General features: G+C 31.2%; 1 protein-coding gene across 1 annotated transcript; it reads right to left on the reverse strand.

The window, feature by feature from the left end:
• Positions 1–8399: 8399 nt before the first annotated feature.
• On the reverse strand, positions 8400–9014 carry LOC126695968 (disease resistance protein Roq1-like). The gene has a single exon (XM_050392786.1). The coding sequence runs from the start codon at positions 9012–9014 to the stop codon at positions 8400–8402; it is 615 nt and encodes a 204-aa protein (XP_050248743.1).
• Positions 9015–13280: the final 4266 nt, after the last annotated feature.

Genomic DNA, 13280 nt, shown 5'->3' on the forward strand with positions numbered 1-13280 from the left:
TAGGTTTTCCTTTCTCGAGATTTTCATCGTCCTTGAAGGTGGAGATACCCTTTTGTTTCAATGCATTATATAGATGATCTGTAAAACTTTTACGAGTATCCTTACCTCTGAAACTTAGAAAGACATGATACTTCCACTGATGGCCATAAGAAGTGGAAGAAGATGGTATTTTTGTATCCATGAAAGCCAATCTAAGTTAACAAGTAAATTAACCTTAATCACAATGTAAAATACTAAAAATATGGTTACTCATTAAAATTCATTCAATTAGATTTTTAAGTATAAATAAATAAATAAGGGAATAAAAAAATGATTAAGAAATTTACTAGAGTGAAACTAAAGAAAAGAAATAAAAGAGAAGGATGGGAGTGACAAGTGAGAACTTACAGATTTTGCAGAATTGCAGAGTGTCGCTCCTATAGTGTAATTGCCGGTTTAAAAAGGAATGTAAAATATTTTGAGAGAGTCTTGTATTTTTTTTTTTTTTTGGTAAACAGAGTCTTGTATTTTAAACTTATGGAACCACTTTTTTTTTTTTCTTATAATATAGGAAAAAACTTAGGTGCTCCAAGAGCAATGCTCTTCCTCTCACATGAAAGATGGCCCCATGCGTGAGTCCCGGTGTAAGAATTATCCTAGTATATAACTCACTTTTAGTTTTAGTCAAGTCGGCGGTGGCCGCATTTTTATGGTTTCCTTGACTTTTAAGATCAGAATTGAGGCAATTTTGAACAGTGATAAATCCAAAAAAAAACAAATACAGACTTTTTCACTTCCGTCTAATCGTATCTGTCAAGTATTCACTTCACCTGGACCTACTGCACTACTGACTACACAAGCGAGATTTCGCGTCTGCATTCATTCAGTGCCTCTATCAACGTGTGAACACAATTGCATGTTATTTAGATTTGCTGCAAGCAGGAAACATCACCTTCAGCTACGCGAAAATTTGAGGAGCGCCGGAACCCAGAAAAAGGAACACCGAGATAAGTGTGGTGCCGTTCAATGCCTCTGTGAGAGAGAGAAGTGGCCTTCTCTTTTTCAAGACTTTCCTGATGTGGATCCACGTTGGTTCCGGCGCAAAACTAATTAATATGCACGCGTGACCAAAATGAAGGTGAAATGAAAGCGATAAATATTAAATACCATAAAACCAAGTACGAGGTTGGTAGTTAAGTGGGATATATCATATAAGGTAATGGTTATCACACATTCATTATTGTACACACACTACTACCTGAATAAAATTTATGTTTTTAAAACATGATTTTAAAAAGAGTGTGTATGCATAGTATGCAATAACAAGTATATAATAAGATTATCACTATTATATATGGCTATGACAATGATTCTATCTTCATGAAGCAATATACGAATTGTAAAATATACGATAAAGTTACGTCTCTCAATATTTTTTAATTGAATGCAAATTTTGCTAAATCAATCCATTATTGGATTACATTTTCTTCTATTATATTTTATGCTTTCACAATTTCAAGATGATAAAAGATCAATAGCTATCATCAATCAAATGTTTAAATTTCAAGTTTTAATGGTTTAAAATTATGCATAAAAATGAATTCATAGTTTGAATAGTAAATAACATTCAATTAATATGAAATTTGACAGCATGTTAAAAATATATAAATTTAATAAAAAGTTATTAAGTGATGTAACATAACTTAGAGTTACACTAATTAAGTGTAAATTACACCCAACCCTATATCTATATATATAATTTTTTTCTAATTTGTTAAAACAACAAATTATGATTAAAGTAACATAATTTGATTATGTGAAGCCTCATTAAGGTAGGGCCTTTGACCCAACCCTAGATAGTAAACCACAAATACATAATCCCAACTGCCAAAATTGTTAGACTCTAAAAATGATAGGAAACTATTTGTTATAAAAGGAAACCATTTATTGAGTTTGTATATGCAGTTTTTAGTAAAGAGAAAGAGAAAAATGAAAGCAAAAACAACACAGACATTTATGTGGTACAACATGATTATATTGCCCTTATTTAAAAAAAATAAAATTAAAAAAAAAAAAAAAAAAACCCTATCCCACTCATGCATGAGGCCACTAAACTAGAGACTAATATTACTTTCTTATTAAAATAATATGCCGCCATCTCCAACGCTCATGCTTTTATCAAACACCTAAATAGGTATTCTTATCCTCCTTCAAGGTCTTGAATGCATAAATCCAATTTTTTATGCTAGTTTTATGCATTCTTCAGGATATTTGCTTCTCTTGTGAGTTGTGACTACTGAGAAATTGCATTGCATCAATTATCTTTGAAAATTCATTTTGTCTTCCTTTCCTTGCATACTTACTCCTTCCAAGGGCATTTTTAGTGAAGTTCTCTCGTACCTTATTGGAAGACCGTCTTAAGAGTGTTTGTTTTGTTTTCATTTTTTTGAAGCCTAAAAAATATAATTAAGAAAGAAAAAAAAAAACCAAATAATCAAACAAAAAATAAAACTAAACCATTCACATACACCATCAAAAGAAAACAGGCCCGCAAAGGCCCATTTCATCAAAATATAAGCTGCTCCTAATAATAACCTCTTGAGAACACAGCAATAGGCCCTAAAGGTAAGCCCATCTAACAACACTTCCAGCATCACTTTAAGAAAGCGTTACCAAGCTTATTTCTTTGTGCCAACTGTGTAAAGCCCAACATGTCACACAAAAGGGCTATGAAATATTGAAATATATGTACCCAGGGCTTCACTTGATCCAAATGGTGGTGCTTCATGAAGAACAACGGCCCAAAGTTCAAGCCCGAATGGCTTGACCCACATGAGAATACATGGCTCAATGTCCAACAAGTATGTAAAAGCATCTTTGTCTCTTTTTAATTATTTTGTGTGGGCACATTCAGTCCCATACAAGCAAACAGGCCCCTCAATAGTCCATTCACAAAAAATTTCAGCACCGCAGTTTGTCTTACTAAACTGTTCTTAGAAGAAATATAGGGAAAACGAGAGGTCCAAAAGATATGCTAATTCCCATCAACTGGACTCTTCCCAGTACTTTCAGATAATGTTACTAAGCTCGTTCCTAACTTTGCACCAATTATGGAAGCCCAAAACGATAATGTAAACAGAAATAGTTCAACCTAGCTAATTTCGAAAATCTGACAACTCCCAGGCATAAATGAACCCAACAGTTTATGAATGGTTCAAGCTTGACTCTGAAAATATTTTGTTTATACTCGTTTATTTAGCAAATGAGCTTCTAATAATGTACTGTATTTATGAACAAACTTGAAAGAATGAGACTTAATTAATTAAGCGCGTGTGTATATATATTATATATATATTTCCAATCCGTTAGTTAGTAATTATTAGCATAGATTTCTAAAGGGCTAAAATAATTTAATTATTGTGTTTACTATATAAGATAAGTATAAGTCAATCAAATAACTCATGAATAAATTCAACCATATTTGAAATGAAAATTATAGATTTCTTATTTAGCTTGACATGATTGAATTAGTATTCAACCATATTTGAAATGAAAATTATAGATTTCTTATTTAGTTTGACATGATTGCACATTAATGCGACATAAACAAATAATGTTGTTGTACAATATTAATTTAGTATTTGATGAAATTACATATATATCTCATTCATTTATCACAGGCATGAAAATCTAAATCCTAACTTCTTTTTTGGCATATGAAAAAGAATAATGCTAAGAGTTTGCCTTTTCTTTTCTTTTCTTTTTTTTTTTTGAAATTAAAACCCATAAATATATTATTTGAATATAAGGAATTACAACATAGTTCATGAAAGTACAACCTGCAAAAATTGGAGGACTCGTGGTTGGGGATGTTAGAGAATGGAGACTCTTGTTTCTATCAAACGCCTAAACATGTATTTTTGTCCTCCTCCAAGATCAGGAATGCATAAATCCAATTTTTCTAGCTTAAATGTTCCATTTCAGAAATAACAAAGACTGTAGCTACATCCATGAAGAAAAGCAGTCTTCTTTTTTTGATGAATGAGCAATTCATTTAAAGAAAAAAAAAAAAAAAAACAAATGTGCAATTAATTCAAAATACAACCAAACAATACAACACCAATACAAAAACAGCCTACGCTGCACCATAAACTTTACAATGAAATTTCCAAATCTGCTAGTTCAAGGAGACAAGGACCATTAACTGCTACTATTTTGAAATACAGAACATCAAATACCCCCAAAGATAGCATATTCTCCTGTTTTGAACAGAATTGCAATAACTGCTACATTCAACGCTGGTCCTCACTTCCCACCTGTTCATTTTGACCACAGCATCTTCAAAAAATAATCTTCCTTGATGAACAATAGCATTCCTTTGAAGCCAAATATGATACACAGTATGCCAGTCTAGACACAAGTGATTTCTCATCATAGAACATAATCAGCTAATAGAACGTTGGGTTTTAGGCAGCAGCTCATTATGGTTCACCATATCCTCATCAAGAAAGAACAATCACAAAATAAGTGGTCCATACTTTTAATTCTTCTTTTACAAACAACACTCTGAGCATCAAGATTAGCATATCACTAAAACATTCGATCTTTTGTAGATAATCTGTTGTGAACCCTTTGCCGGCCTATAAACACTTGTTTTGGAATTACTTTAAGAAACCAGATGCTGATCTTCACCATTTAAACTTGGGGCAATTCTTACTTATATAGTTCTATTCACCTGCACAAGAATGTTTTGCTATTCACTCAGTAATCCAAATTAGCCTATCTTCACTTTCAATCTCAAATAGACTGAGCTTACTCTGGATGTTAACAAGCAATCTAGGGACGTATAACAAAGAAAGTGCATCTAGTGATACGAAAAGCTACCCGATAAAAGATGCAAGTACCATCTAATTGCATCAGATTTTGTGGCATTTAGAAGCCATTATAACATACAAAGCAAATAATGTGAGAGCCTCTAGCATGCCTTTGAAATGCATTAACTTCCCATGACAGAATTAGAGCTTCTAAGTTATTTATTTATGTATTTATCGATTTAAAGATTTCTTACAGTAAATAGACATAAAATGCAGTAGGGAAGTTATTCATTCAGATTCAAACTATAGCAAAACCAAAGTTAGAAGCGGGACCTTCTTTATTTCTTAAGCAACACAACCAATGTCTATGCAATTATCTAACCCCATTAGTCCAAGATTCAAAACTAATTCAAATTAAGCCAAGTACATAATAATTGAAATCCATCAAAACAAGAAGGGATAAGAATATGAAAAATCATGGAGGGGAGTCCAAATAAAATAAATGCCGAAGAAACTTGTTATTTCATAGCAAAACCAAAAGCAGAAGAAAATAAGTCTTTTTCCAAATTTATTCACACCCTAGCTAAGTATTTAAATAATAATAACACAAATAGAAAAATAGAACTCAAAAAAGAAAGCTCAAGTGAATAAGCCAAAATTCAGTAAAAACAATTTATAGTCAAATATCTTCACATGCACCTTGTAGGCAATATGTCAAGAATACAGTAGCATGAGTTAAGCATATCAATTCCAACTAAGGGTATATATAGGAATACATTAAAATCACAGTAGCTAGTTGTATTGCAAAATCTAATTATTCTACAAAAGCATGATCTACTTGATTTTAGATGAAGCCTATTGTATTCTAACATATAAGTCTTCATCTCATTACATCAAACAAAGAAATATGATTCTATCAAATTAAATCCAAGAATACGAAAATGGACAACAATGATGCATTTAGGTATGAGACCCAAAAAGTGAAGATAAGGAACACTCACCTTTCATGGGATGGTTGTTCTACCATTGCTTGCAACTACTTCAGGTGCTGTTGACCGTGAGTGAGATAGGGAAGAATGAGAAACTGTCGGTAAGTGCAAATAAATATAGAGCAGTTGAGGCTAATATACTCAACAAAACAAAGACAATAGTTGATTTGCGGTAACTTTCCACCAAAACTAATAGAAATTTAATAAGAATTTGGTGTAAACAACAAAAACAACAAATTTTAAATTTTAAAATAAAACGAGCAAGTGATGTATATATGGTTGATTTGCATTAAATTTCCTTCTAACTTATTATCAAAATAATGTATATATGGTTGATTTGCATTAAATTTCCTTCTAACATTTAGTAAAATTATGCCATTTTCATTTTACCACCTTCTAATTTGTAAAAGGTGGTAAAATGAAAATGGCATAGTAAGCTAACACTAAGAGGTTTAGGAAACTAGTAATGGCAATGACATTTTGACCAAAAAAAAAAACTCACAACAATGTTTTGGACAAGGAAGATTTCTTTGTATCATGGCCTACTTTTCTGAAATGAAAAAAAAAAAAAAAAAAAAAAAAAAAAGGGTGTTATGACAGGCCCAATAGGAAGCTATAGAGTCTTTGTAAAGATGACTTACCTTCATTAGAATCCTTGCAATCAGAATTAGCATGAGCCCATACATTAATTCTCTATCTTTCAATCCTCTTTGAGTGTGGGACATCATTAGTGCTACCTTGACCACTAGCTCCAGCCCCCTCATATTCATCATGGCTTCGCTTCAATTTGATTCCTTCTATTGAATTGTGATGAACATCCAAACCCTTGTAAGGAGTGATGCAGGTGTTGTTGCTGGATTGAGTTGATAGCATTTCTCTGATGTCTTCCATGTCTTGTTCGTATACTACACGAAACCAATATGCTCCAATTTAGATAGTTGCACCATACTTTTAGGAAGGCAACTAAAGTGATTTTCACTTAGATTTAATTTGGTTATAGAGGATAAGTTTCCAATATCATTAGGGATTATTTGGAGATTACAGTAGCTTAGGTCCAAGCTCTTTAAAGAATGCATACCTAAAATGGAAGGCAATAACAAGCTCACAGGATTTAGGCTTCTTCTTGGCATTAAATTTAAGGGGAATAGATTATTCCATAGTTTATGTGGTGGCCCTTTACATCCCTAAAGAGATAATTCTTTAAGATTCTCTAACATAACAACAAAGGAAGGCGGCTCTCTTAAAGTAATTCCACACGCACTAAGCTTCTCTAGACTTTCAACATTCCACAGCTTCTCCGGTAGACTGTCAAGCTTCGAGCATCCAGCCAAATTAATATCTTTAAGTGACTTGAAGCTACAGAATATACTAGGAAGACACACAAGATTCTTGCAATCTCTTAAATGTAATGAATCAAGGTTAGTCAAATGTTCAATTAAAGAGGGAAGTTTTGTAATAGCAGTTTCTTCTAAGTGAAGCTTTGATAAGCGTTTCATATTTCCCATAAATTCTAGAATTCTCTTGACTTTTGAACAGCCAAAAAGAATAAGAGTCTGAAGAGACTCCATTTCAAACTTGTTTGGAAGACTTCTAAGGCTTTTGCAGTTTTTTAGATCAAGAAGCGTAAGTCTTTTATGAACCATAATAGATGGGTGAACCTCATGTAAATTTATACAACCATTAAGAACCAATTTCTCAAGATTGGGAACTTCGGCAAAGTCAGGGGTTGCAATGAGGTTTAAGGAATTGTTCAATTTGATGAGCTTTAACTTGTCCAAATACTGTTAAAAGCCAAAATATACAATAGAAGAGTTAGATTTGACAAACCTTAAAAACAAAGTTGTATCAAAGTACTTAAATAACAATCTTACCTTTGTTCCTTTCCAAAGCCATTCAATTTTGCCATGCAACTCGTGAAGTTCAACAAGCTCAAATGGTTGACAATTCGATGACAACGACTTTGAAGGATACCCACTCCAATCAAGAAATCTTAAGTTGTTAGAAAGATGTTTGGGACCATGTAGAAGTTGATCATGAATTATAAGCAATTTAAGGTTAGGCATCTTTGGAAAGGCTTCAAGATTCCAATGTGCCTTTTCTGATTTATGTTGTTCACCTAATTGAAAGACAAGTCCTTCAATTGCTTCCATTTCCTAATAATAAAGAAAAAAAATGAGTTAGTTGCAAGATATATGTTTACTAGAGTTGTTCAAATTTCAAGATAAGGCATATTCTCTAAACAATCTCTTACCATATTTTTCATCAACATGCTACGAATGTCCTTATATAGCCACAATTTGCTCCACTTTTCAGGTTCTAAAGGACAATCTCGACAAACCATGTCTTGTCCCATTTGTTGTAGTAAGTCATGCATCCAATATGTATTTTTATTACATTTTAAGAGAGACTTTTCAATGAGAACATTTAATCCAATTTTAGGGTGAAGGCCAAGATAATCAAGTATTTTTACTATATAATCCTTGTCCTTCATATTGAAGAAACATGCGATAGGTAGAAATATTTCCTTTTCAATACCCTCAAGTCCATCAAAACCTATTTCAAGTATTTCAATAATTTTTTTGTTAGGATATTCTTTGAGCCTATTTAATGCACCTTCCTATTCCTTCTTACTTCTATTGTACAACAAAGAACCCAAAACACTAATAGCTAAAGGTAGACCTTTAGCATAATCTACAAAAGATGTGGAAAAGTCTAGATAACCTTTGGGTGGATCACGTTCTTTGAATGCTTTCAAACTAAAAAGACGAAGAGCCTCAATATATTTCAATCCTTGAGCCTCATAAATTTCATGTACTTCATGCCTTCCCAACAAATGTCGATCTTTTGTTGTTATGATGACTCTACTTCCTGAACCAAACCATTTAGAGTCCCCAGCTAACTTTTCTAGCTGATCAAATTGATCTACATCATCAAGAACAAGAAGAATTTTTTTATGACATAACCTATTCTTGATCATATGAACTCCATCACAATCATCCCTTATATATACACTTTTCCCCATCAAAATCTCATGAATAAGTTTTTGTTGTAATGGAACTAACCCACATTTTTCAGATTCACTCATAACATTAGCGATAAAACAACCACCTTGAAATTCATTAAAAACCTTGTCATAAACAACTCTAGCAAGAGGTGTCTTACCAATACCCCCCATCCCCCAAATCCCAATAAAGCGAACATCATCTTCTGATCCTATGGCTAAAAGCGACATCAATTTCTCCACTCAAGAATCAATTCCTACTAAGCCGTTGGTATCTTTGGGGAACAAAGAACTCAATTTAAGCGAAATCTCTTTTATAATATCTTGGATAAATTCTAACTCAAGCCTGCAAAGAAGAATGACAATTAAGCAATGCGATTTAACCCATCATTTCCCCACACACCCACCCCCCACCACACTTTAAAAAAAAAAAAATCCAAAATTATAAATAAATTACTGTAGCAGTTATGTGTGTGTGTTAGTGTTTATATATATAATATGCAATTAAGGGTTGACCGCTAATAGCTTTTGTTCAAATGGGGGGACTTATGATCGAAAAGGTCCACCTATAAGGGGAATAATAAGGTTGAAAGACGTTCACATTAGAATATAAGTAGACACTGTGTGATTGCATTTGGAAGCTGAAAGATGCATCATGCATGGTAATGTTCAAAGATGTAGACACGGAGGTTTTCAAGTTACCTTAACTATCATAGCCTTGTTTGGATATTCTAGTCTATTACTTGTATGAAAGCACTTATGCTATTCCCGAATTACAACAAAAAAATGTTTAAGACAAGCGCATGCAAGCTTGGGTTGGGTTGAATAAAAGTTAGTTTTTTTTTTTTTTTTTTTTTTGGAGGGGTGGGGGGGGGGGGAGTTGAATAAAAGTTAGTTGTTATATTCTTCATTAAAGTTGAGTTGTCATAGCAAAGAATGAAAATTTGTTCTAGGGAATCAACATTGATAATTAGGAAATTAAGGAGTTCAATAATTTCAGTGTAAAAATGGTAATTGCACATTTAAAAGAAGATAATAATAATAGTAGGGTTTTAATGGAGATGAGATGAGATGAGCTAAGCATAGCATTAATATTTTAAAATTGTTTATTTAATTTTATGTAGAACATGAGCTAAGCTCGAGCTCTCCACCAAATTAATTAGATTTCATGTATGCCCTTGGTTTTTTTTTTTTTTTTTTTTTTTGTTGAACAAGGTTGAGTTTGTTTAAAAATGTATTACAATAATAATTTATTAAATTATTGTTGAAAATATATTATTTGAGTTTATTGAGTAAAATTATTTCATTTAAAAACTTATAAAATTTAGATTCGTCAATATTTATTGTTGAAAATTATAAATTAATTTTGTCACAAAATGGGCCATATATAATATCAATAAATTATAAAAAGTAAATTGATATCTTATGAACTTTTTTTTTTTTTTTTTTTTTTGAGGATCTTATGAAAAGTAAATTGATATCTTATGAACTTATTTACAAAATTTCACAATCCAAACTTAAGAATATATGAATATATTTTTATATATGTATACATATTAATATATGATAATATTCTATTTTTAAAAAGTAAATATTTTGGCTAAATTGTAATTTGCAACCTCTAAGTTTTATTCAAATTTTATCTAGTCCTTTAACTTTATTTTCATTCAATTAAATCCTTAAAATTTTAAGTTTATTTAATGAAGGTCTATCATCCACTTTTGTTAAAAGATTGTCGTTAATTGTCCCAAAACAACATCATACCCTAAAACAAATTGTCGTTGTTTAAAGGGTCAACCCTAGTAGAGCTTTTTTTTGGAGACAAAATTGAATGACTGAATTGAATAAATATGAAACTAGACGACTTGATTGAATGAAAGTGAAGTTAGAGGATTGAATTAAATTTTGGTCAAAGTTAGAGTGCAATTTATAATTTAACCTAATATTTTATATACTTAAATCAAGCCTCATACTAATGTGTTTGTTCACGAACATATTATTATATATAAACTTAACTTATTTAATAATGTTTTCATGCTTCATCTTTCACGAACATGTACACACACATCAGGGGCAGAGCCAGGGGAGGGTGAGGGGGGCAAGTGCCCCCCCTGACCTCCCCTAAAACTCCTTTAATATAGGAGTCTAACGTCTAGCTTGCCCCCTTTAACATATTTTTGGATAAGTTTGCCCTCCCTTAGTAAGAGACAAGTTGAGAAGAACTAGCAGATAACTTAATAATGGACTCACAAGAGTGTTTTTTCTTTTTTGATAAAATATTATGACTTACGGAACTTTGGTCTTTAACAATAATTAATTAGAATTCAATTATATGAGGGACTCTTGTTGACTGATCCATTAGTTCCTAAGAGATTGCTATTGCTGCATAGTTTTAGAAGTTGAGAAACAATCTGTTTCAAAGCTGTGTAACAGGGGTGCTTTCAAGTTGGCATCCCTAGTTATCCAAAACATTGAATGTAAAGTGAAGTTAGAGGATACCCCTGCTAGCTTGTAAGAAATGCTCTATGCCTCTAAATCTTATGTATTAGCTTCATTTTCAATGGTAATTCCCTTTGTTTTAGCCAAAGTTATCGATGGCCAAGATTCCATTAGTTGAGAGCTTAGTCGGTTGAAGATGTTACGAGTTTATATCCAAGTTTTATTAAACTAGCAATGTTTTTATTTTTTTATTTTCATTCCATAAAGTCTTGCTATTTTTATCAACCAAAAAAAAAAAAAAAACACTCAGTGGGTGCTATTTTTAAACTATTGTTTGGTATAATTCATAGTTTACAACGAGGAGGAGAGTGGTATTTGAACTTGAGATCTCTTTGATAAATTTTGCTTCTAATCTTATGTTTTTAATCTTGCCCCCCCCCCCCCCCCCCAAAACTTAAATTTTGACTCCGCCACTGACATACATACGTACGTACGTACATTCATACATACATGCATGCATATATATATATATATACATATTTATATATATTTGCTATTCATTATTAACATACGTATCAAATTTCGTTCAAATTGGATGTTATTTACTATTTGATCAATTAACTTATTTTTTATATACAACTTTAGATCACAAAAACTTGAAATTATAACATTTATTTGATAACATAGTAATTGATCTTTCATCTTCTTGAAATTTTGTAAGCATTAAGAATGTAATAAGAACATGCAATCTAACGGTTAGATTTTCAAAATTCACATTCAATATAAAGATACATGATGAGTTTGTAGGGTTTCTCTCCAATCTAGTTTGGAGAGAAACTTTGTTCATTTGATAATAAACAATGTAACTATAAAATAAAATGATTAAAATTAAAATAAAAAACAATAATAAAATGATCAAAATTAAAATTAAAAAACAATCACTTACATTTGAAGCACCCATAAATGCTGCATAAAATCTTTTTAAGAAAATAAATATTTTATAGCTATCTTATTATAGTTTTTTTTTTGGTGGAGAAACATCTAACTGTATATACTAATTAAAAAAAGGGTCATGTTAAGAAGTGCCCTTAATTAGGGCAATGGTCAACAATCCATTTTAGGAATATTTTGTCACCACTTTCATGGAAAATTAAAAAAAAAAATGTCAAAACATTAATTTTTTTTCTTTTTTCATAAAAACTTTGTTTAAATGAATTGTTAAGCATTTCTCTAAGGACGTCCGTTAGCATTTCCCTTAAAAAAGAGAGACTACTTTCTAAAATGATGGGCTAGCCAAAAAAATAAATGTTAAGAATTGAGTTTATATCTTTTTTTCTTTTTTTTTTCTTTTTTTTTAATGTATGCACTTAAATGTTCACTATTAATTACACCAATAAGCCCTTAAATGTTCAGTAAATTTTATAATTTTTACTCGCCTAAAACCGTTCACCAAATATATATGGAAGTCATCACTCATCAGAGACTATAAATATTGTATTAGTAGCTTTAAAGAACATTTTTACTTTTCTGTATACGGTTGTCCAATCCTTCTTTCTTTCTTTATTTTTTATTTTTCCAATTGTTTAGTCATTGCACTCATACAACTATTCTTCAAAAAAGGAAGATACTATAAATATGGAAGTTATCATTAATGATTATTTCTCACTTTAATTTACCTAAAAGTGTTCATCATATATGGAAGTCATCAACCATTATTAATTGCTTATAACTTGCATTATGATCATCCATTACAGTTGCTTGATCTCCCTAAATGTACATGCTTTCTCATTTTCCTATATCACTAAGGTACCAAAAAAAAAACAAAAAAAAAAGCTAAAATGCAAAATTTACCCTCTAAGTTTCACTAAAATTTATTACAGTCTTTTAACTTTGTTTTCTATCAATTTAGTCCTTTAAATTTCAAAAGTGTTCAATCAAGGACTCCGTTAGACCTTTGTTAACTCTGCCATTAACCCTTCCCAAAACTGTGTCGTTTTGGTGTTATTTAATATTTAATTAATAAATTTATTATTTATTTCAAAATTTTAAAAAATAAAA

The sequence above is a fragment of the Quercus robur genome, chromosome 1, assembly GCF_932294415.1.
Source record: "Quercus robur chromosome 1, dhQueRobu3.1, whole genome shotgun sequence".
NCBI classification, from domain to species: domain Eukaryota; kingdom Viridiplantae; phylum Streptophyta; class Magnoliopsida; order Fagales; family Fagaceae; genus Quercus; species Quercus robur.

What these genes read in the sequence shown, in the direction of transcription:
- LOC126695968 (XM_050392786.1), bottom strand. Translation starts at nt 9,014, where the DNA reads ATGTCGCTTTTAGCCATAGGATCAGAAGATGATGTTCGCTTTATTGGG.